Below are 8,321 nucleotides of genomic sequence, written 5' to 3'. Positions count from 1 at the left end.
TTATATAAACACCAATTAAATGTAGTCCCTGGCTCATCATATGTTTTTAACAACATTTATTGATTGAGTTATTTTGAGGTAAAAACTGACACATTTATAATAGCCCATCTATCAGATGGTATAACACTGGATCATTTAATTAAAACAACTATTTACCTACTATTAAGGTGTAAAGTAGGAAAACATTCAATTAAATATCACATGGAATTAAGTCAGGCTATTTTCTGGTTGTGAATCTCTTGTGAATAGAAAGTTTGAGTTACCTCTATCACTGTGGCATTGCACTGACATTAAAGCAGAGCAGTTATACAATTCTATTTTAGTAGAATTCAACCCAAAATGTCCATATTAAATGATATTAATTTTATATGTAATTTTTAATTCTTCCTGTTTGCAAGTGTGACTTGGGAACCCATTCTAAACTGATTATTTAAAAATACCTCTCAAATTTATTGCATCTTTCTGGTCAAAAGCAATCTCTTTCTTGTTAGAATTTTTCTGAAAGCTTTCTTCACATCTTTGTTTCTCAGGGTGTATATGAGAGGGTTTACCAATGGAGTGACCACACAGTAGAACACTGAGATCACTTTACCAATAGTGAAGTTGTACTTGGCTGGAGGGCGAACATAAGCAAAGATAATGGTGCCATAATAAATGGTGACCACAGTGAGGTGGGAGGCACATGTGGAAAAAGCTTTCCTCTGAGCTTTTTGGGAAGACAGCTTGATTATTGTGACCACAATGTATCCATAGGAAAACATAGTGAGAAGGAAAGAACTTAGAATCACAACAGATGTACATGTGTAGCCCAAGGCCTCCACCAAAAATGTATCAGAGCAAGACAGTTTAAAAATGGGGTCTGAGTCACAAAAGAAATGGTTGATCTTCTGGGGGCCACAGAAGCTTAGATGGGAAATGAGTATAGTAGGTAGCAGAGGGGCAATGAAGCCCCCAATCCATGATCCAGCTGAAAACTGCAGGCACACCCGAAGACTCATGAGAAGTGAATACCTTAAAGGGCTGCAGATGGCCAGGTACCGGTCATAGGCCATCACTGCGAGCAGGATGCACTCTGTAGCTCCCATGGAGAAAAAGAAGTAGTACTGGGTTATACAACCAAAAACAGAGATGGTAACAACCTGTGCGAGGCAGGTGGCCAGCAACTTAGGCACCGTGGCTGTGGTGTACCAGATCTCCAGGAATGACAGATTTCCTAAAAAAATGTACATGGGTGTTTGGAGTGCGACATCCGTGAGAACAATGAAAATAATAAGAGTGTTTCCCATGAGGGAGAGCAGATACACAGTGAGAAATATCACAAACAAGGTGAGCCGCAGATAGAGAACACTAGAAAACCCAAGAAAAATGAACTCTGTCACTGCTGTTTGGTTTGTTCCATCCATATCTCATTGTCTCTGATCTGAAATAAGCCAACAAGTCCAGAATATGGCATATGAGCAAGAATGGAATATTTATTTATTTATTTATTCATTATTTCATTATAAACCTAGACTCAATAATAATAAAAATTAATTGCTAAAAGAAACATTTTGAATTTTTATAAAAATTTTCTCTGAATTAGTTCACTTGATTTACAAAATAATTTTCCATAGTAAATAGTATAATAATTCACTTTTAAAGGAAAGAAATTGAGCTAGAAAATATATTTCTCACAGTTATATCCCTTTAAGTGATGTAACTTAACCAACAAGGTAGGTTGTTTTAAAAGACCATAGTACCAGCTAATACATCAAATGTGGCTGCTGGAAGAACATGGCTTTATTCCACCACTATTTCACATACTTGCATTAGAAAATGGTGAAGGTTAGATCTGCAACATGTAGATCAGGAGCTAGTGGATGGGGTGGAACTCTTATAATGGAACTCGTAGGCATAGCTGTTGTCTTATGACAATAAATGTATTAACTTTGTGACCCCTGTTATACACCGTCATTTAGGGTTTGGTTGGAGATTGATAGACAAGTAACTTCTATCTCCAGAAAATAAGAGAGTAAGGTTCTACAATTGTGTGGAAATAATTTTTTGTAAGTATTCCTTTAAACTTCCTAATTTTGGCTTTTTTTATTTTTAGAGTCATTCTATTCACTAATTTTCCTGCATAAGTTAGGAACAGTGAAGAAAATAACTTTGATGTCAGAAATTCTTTCATTCTTCAAGGAACGTAGAATTTGTTTCCATTGAATCATTAATGTGAAATAACATTTAATATAAGATATTACTAAGTGTACAATATAGTATTCAGAATTGTAGTTTTTTAACTTTTCTGCCAAAATATAAAAAAAATAGGCTTAGAATTTATAATTTAAGAAAACAGTTGGAGGAAAGAAGTGGGACTATTTTAAAAACATTTTTCCTGAGTTGATTCTTTATTTCCATAAGAAAAATATTAACATTTAGATGATAAGTGTAAGATCAAAAGTCCAAAGTATTTTTTATTGCTTTTATAAAATAATTATTTAATGGACATTTTTCTCCTAGTATTAATATAAAATGAATAAATAACTGTTTGAAAAAGAATATCAATAGAGCTGTGGCAAAAGAATCAGGTCTACATCATCCCAAAGAGAAAAAATTCCTTTTCTCTTTTTAAAAGTTATCATGGTTATTTAATTCTGTCTTTATCAAAAATAGGGTTACACATGTTATATATAACTGTTGGAGGAAACTTGGTGGTAGAAAAAATTAATTTTAAATCATTTAATGCTTTTATACAAATAAAATATTTAAATACAAAGATAAACTTACACGTTTTTAAGATTAGTTTATATATTTAGTTTATATTATTTCATATGTCTATAAGTTTATATATGTTTATATAGTTTATATTATATATATTTATATATTTAATAGTTTAAAATTCTTCAAAATTTAAAATTTAATGTATAAATTGTTGAAATTTACTTATAATGTTTTTTTTAAGCTTATTTTTTGAGAAAGAGAATGAGAATGAATGCCAGAGGGGCAGAAGGAGAGAGTGAGAATCCCAATCAGGATTTGTGCTGTCAGTGCAGAACCTGACATGGGGATTGATCCCATAAACTCATGACCTAAGCCAAGATCAAGAGTCAGGAGGCTTAACAGACTGAGCCACCTAGGCATCCCTATAGTGGTTTTGATTTATAAGCTATGCTTGCCTATTCTACATGCCAAATCAATGTCTGAGAAAGAATATTGTCCCATACTGCAGAAATATCCAAAATTATAAAAGTACTATTAAGTAACTCCACTACTATCTAGGCAAGTGAAACATAGTACAGAGCATATCCCAGGTGTACTCACAGCCTTTATTCTGTTCAGTTATTTTTCAGGAATTGAATTTTATTAGTTAAATGTTCTTTAAGTGTTTCTTTTCAGCAAGCTGTATATTAGAGCACTCTACATTCAGTTTGTCCATAAGGGAAATAAGCTAAGTAATCGCCCTGCTATTTTATTGGCCCTTTTATACCATCTATGCAATAAACAACATATTCCCTGTGTGTATTTTTTTCTCAAATTTTGTATACCCAATAGCCAGAGTGCAGAAAAAAGCATGGTCTGAAATTGCCCTTGTGAGAAGTGTTAGAATTTAATTAACACTGAGGTCTGGAAATTTGCCTTGTGGCTTCCATGTAGATTCCCTGAGGACTTCCCTTTGGATAGTATCAGAGCCTCTCCAGTTAAGACCAAAGAATAAACAAAGCAACTATGAGAAACATTAAAAAGGTCTTTATAGAAACTGAAGGAATAGCCTTCTGAGTGGCTTCATTAGTTGCTACTGCCTGTGGTATTCACCATTCATTTATGAGTATAGAATTGTATCTTTCAACATTTCAGCCACCATAGGCATGCCCAGAATATAGTATTCCCTGGCTGCAAAGTACATACTAGATCAGCATCGAAAAGTTTTTTTTTTGTTTTTGTTTTTGTTTGTTTTTTTAATAACAGAGTACAAAAAAAAAAGACAAAAGTAGACACTGACTTGGAATCATTTTATAACAAATAACTAAGAAAGCATTACCTAAGTATGTAAAACACAATGCTGCCTATTATGTAGATTCCAAGGTTAAGCTGTTTCACAGAAGTTTTAAGTACAGGACCATAAAGAATATATGCAAAGTGTATGAAAATCTGACAAACTTTGCATCAGAAGGTAAGAAAATTATAATCTAAATAACTAAATAAAATAAGTCTGGGTGGTATCCTCATATATGTTATAATAAGGGAATTTACTGTATAAGTTTGAGCTTGTTCAAATTATTCAAGAAAAAGTATGTTTTGCTCATCATGTTGCTTTGTGAACATTGGTAATCCCACATATATGCATATAAATATATATATATATATATATATATTAAAAACTCACATTGTATGCAAAAATCCCAAGAAAATCACTTATTTAATAAAGAATGAAACTGTTAACAGTGGTTATCAACATGTAAATGGAAATCACCAAGGAGATACTTGAAAAATGCTAATTATCTAAGGATGCCAAATACTGTACCAAGGTATTAGTTATGTTCTCACTGAGAATAATTTTCCAAAAGGTGATGAGAGGTAAACTTAAAATAAATTTTGGAACTATATTTGGTATATGATGGAATACACCTATTATAAGTGTAGATTTCAATATTCTGGCAAATATATAAATGTATGTAACTACAACCACATTCAAGGTATATAGTCTTCAGAAAGTTTTCTCATGCCTCATGCACTCAATTATTATTATTTTTTTTCATTTAGAACCAAGCAATCACTGCTTTCCTTTTTGCTATCATAGCTTAGCTATTTTTTTCTGGGTTTTCATATATGCACAATCGTAAAGCATATATTTCTGGTGCTGGACTTACTTCATACAGTATAATAAATTATAGATTGAATTTATGCTGCTTATGTATTTCATAAGCCTATTTCTTTTTAGTGCTGAGTTGTATTCCCTTGAATAAATATAGCAAAATTTAATCATCCATTAACTTTTATAGATTTTGATGTCCATTCCTATTTTGGTTTAAGAAGAATAAAGCTGCTTTGAACTCTCATGTACAAATCCTTGGCACAAATGTGTTTCCTTTTATTTGAATAAATAGCAATGAGTATAATTGCAAGATTATATGTAAGTGCCATTTAACATTCCCCAGTAGTGATAGCTCTGTTCTGCACATTCTCACCAATGTTTATTATTGTCCCTATGTAATTTTAGATGTTCTGATGAGTGTGTAGGGTATCTTATGTCTCACTTTGAAATTTTCTGATAATTAATGATAGATTTTTTTCATGTGTTCACTGACCATTACAATGAAACTTAAGTGTTCATATGTGGTATACATTTGTAATTGGGTTATTTTCTCACATATTATTACATTGTTGTAGTTCCATTTAAAATGTGTATATGTATTTTTTGGATATGTGCATGTGAGTATATTTTCTTCAAATTTTGACTTCCTTACTTATTTATTTAACAAAGTCTCCTAAGGAGCAAAAGGTTTTTAATTGTCATGAAGTCAATGTTATCATTTTTATCTTTCAGGGTTTATGCTTTTTGGTATGTGATTTATATCAGGATTAGTCTACTCTAAATTATGATGATTTCTTCTATTATTTTCTTCTAGAAAAATTACGGTTTTATATTTTAAATTTAGGTCAATAACTCTTTTCTAGTGAATTTTCTGCTTGGCAACTGTTGGGACTTCATCAAGATAAAAAGCTTCTCAACAGCAAAGGAAACAGTCAACGAAACAAAGAATGGAATGGTAGAAGGAAATTGCAAATGACATATCTGATAATGGGTTAGTATCCAAAATCTATAAAAAAATTTCCCAAAAGCAACACCCCAAAAACAAATAATCCAGGGAAGAAAATAAAACAGAAATAGATATTTTTCCAAAGAAAACAACCAGATGTCCCAGAGACACATGAAAAGGTTCTCAACATCACTCATCAGCAGGGATATATATACAAATCAAAACCACAATGATACACCACCTCGCACCTTTCAGAATGGCTAAAACTAACAACTCAGGCAACAACAGATGTTGGTGAAGATACAGAGAAAGAGGAATCCTTCTGCATGGCTGTTGGGAATGCAAACTGGTGCAGCCACTCTGGAAAACAATATGGAGCTTGCTCAAAAAGTTAAAAATTGAACTACCCTACAAACCATCAATTGCGCTATTAGGTATTTACCGAAAGGATACAAAAATACTGATTTGAAAGGCACATGCACCCCAATGTTTATAGCAGCATTATAAACAATAGCCCAATTATGGAAAGATCCCAAATGTCCATCCACTGATCAGTCAATAAAAAGTTATATGTGTATTTGTATATATATGTATGTATGTATATATATACACATATATATGTATGTATGTATATATATATACCTATATATGTATGTATATATATGTGTGTGTGTGTATATATGTGTATATACACATATATATAGTGTAATATTACTCTGATTTCAAAAAGAATGGAATCTTAACATTTTTAACAATGCAGATGGAGCTAGAGGGTATTATATTAATGAAAGGAAGAGAGGGAAGCAAACCATAAGAGACTCTTAACTGTACAGAACAAATTGAGGATTGCTCTATAAAGAACTTATCAAACTCGACACTCAAAACACAAACAACGTAGTTAAGAAATGGGCATAGAACAGAAATGGACACTTTTCCACAGAAGACATCCAGATAGCTAACAGACACATGAAAAGATGCTCAACATGGCTCATCATCTGGGGATACAAATCAAAACCACACTGAGATACTACCTCACACCAGTCAGAGTGGCTAAAATTAACAACTCAGGAACTAATAGATGTTGGTGAGGATGTGGAGAAATGAGAACCCTTTTGCACTGTTGGTGGGAATGCAAAGTGAAGCCACTTTGGAAAACAGTGTAGAGATTCCTCAAAAAGTTAAAAATAGAATTATCCTATGACACAGCAATAGCACTACTAAGAAATTATCCAAAGGATACAGTAGTTCTGGTTCATAGGGGGACATGTACCACAATGTTTATAGCAGCACTATCGACAAGTCAAATGATAGAAAGAGCCCAAATGCCCATCAACTGATGAATGGATAAAGAAGATATGGTTTATATACACAATGGAATACTACTTGACAGTGAGAAAGAATGAAATCTGGCCATTTGCAACAACATGGATGGAACTGGAGGACATTACGCTAAGTGAAATAAGTCAGTCAGAGAAAGTCAGATATCATATGTTTCCATTCTTATGCGGAATTTCGGAAATTAAACAGAAGACCATGGGAAGGGAAGGAGAAAAATAGTTTCAAAAAGAGAGGGAGGAAAACCATCAGAGACTCTTAAATATAGAGAACAAACTGAGGGTTGATGGGGGTGGGCAGGGGAGAGGGGGAAATGGGTGATGGGCATTGAGGAGGGCACTTGTTCAGATGAGACTTGAGTGTTGAATGTAAGCAGTGAATCATGGGAATCTACTCCCAAAGCCAAGAGAACACTGCATACATTGTATGTTAGCTAACTTGACAATTAATTATATTTAAAAAATAAAAATAAAAAAATAAGAAAGCCACTTTTTCTAAACAAACAAACAAAACAACAACAACATTAAGAAATGGGCAGAAGACACAAATAGACACGTTTCCAAAGAAGACCTATAGATGACTTACAGACACATGAAAAGATGCTCGACATCAGGCAAATACAAATCTAACCCATGAACCACAATGAGATGCCACCTCACATCTTCCAGAATGGCTAACATTCACAACACATGAAACAAGAAACAACAGGTGTTGGCAAGGATATGAAGAAAGGGGAAATCTTTTGCCCTGTTGATGGTAATGCAAATGGGTGCAGCACTCTGAAGAACAACTAGTTTAGTTTTCCTCAAAAACTAAAAATAGAACTACCCAAAATGGAGCTAGAATGTAGTATGATAAATGACATAAGTCAATAGAAGAAAGATAAATAACATATGATTTCACTCCTATGTGAGATTTAAGAAACAAAACAGATGAACATATTGGAAAGAGGAGGAAGAGAAGATAGAGAAACAAACTATGAGATTCTTAGAAATAGAGAACAAGCTGAGGGTTGATGGAGGGAGGTGGGGGGGATGGGCTAGATGAGTGATGGGCATTAAGAGGGGCACATGTTGTGATGAGCACTAGGTATTATATGTAAGTGATGAATCACTTACACATCATGTTGAATATGTATATTGAATCACTTACTTATTATATGTAAGTGATGAATTCTACTCCTGAAACTGATATTGCACTGTATGTTAATTAAGTAAAATTTAAATTAAAAAAGGAAAAAAAGATAAA

General features: G+C 33.0%; 1 protein-coding gene across 1 annotated transcript; it reads right to left on the bottom strand.

Annotated features, from left to right (window-relative positions):
• Positions 1 to 449: 449 nt before the first annotated feature.
• On the bottom strand, positions 450 to 1,403 carry LOC102953112 (olfactory receptor 6F1-like). The gene has a single exon (XM_007084984.2). It carries the CDS (start codon positions 1,401 to 1,403, stop codon positions 450 to 452), a length of 954 nt encoding a protein of 317 aa, XP_007085046.2.
• Positions 1,404 to 8,321: the final 6,918 nt, after the last annotated feature.

Source organism: Panthera tigris, chromosome A1 (genome assembly GCF_018350195.1).
Source record: "Panthera tigris isolate Pti1 chromosome A1, P.tigris_Pti1_mat1.1, whole genome shotgun sequence".
Classification (NCBI taxonomy): domain Eukaryota; kingdom Metazoa; phylum Chordata; class Mammalia; order Carnivora; family Felidae; genus Panthera; species Panthera tigris.
The sequence above is the reverse complement of the archived record's forward strand: the minus strand, read 5'-3'. Positions and strand labels throughout refer to the sequence as shown.

Coding starts and splice junctions, on each gene's coding strand:
- LOC102953112 (XM_007084984.2), bottom strand. CDS start 1,403: ATGGATGGAACAAACCAAACAGCAGTGACAGAGTTCATTTTTCTTGGG.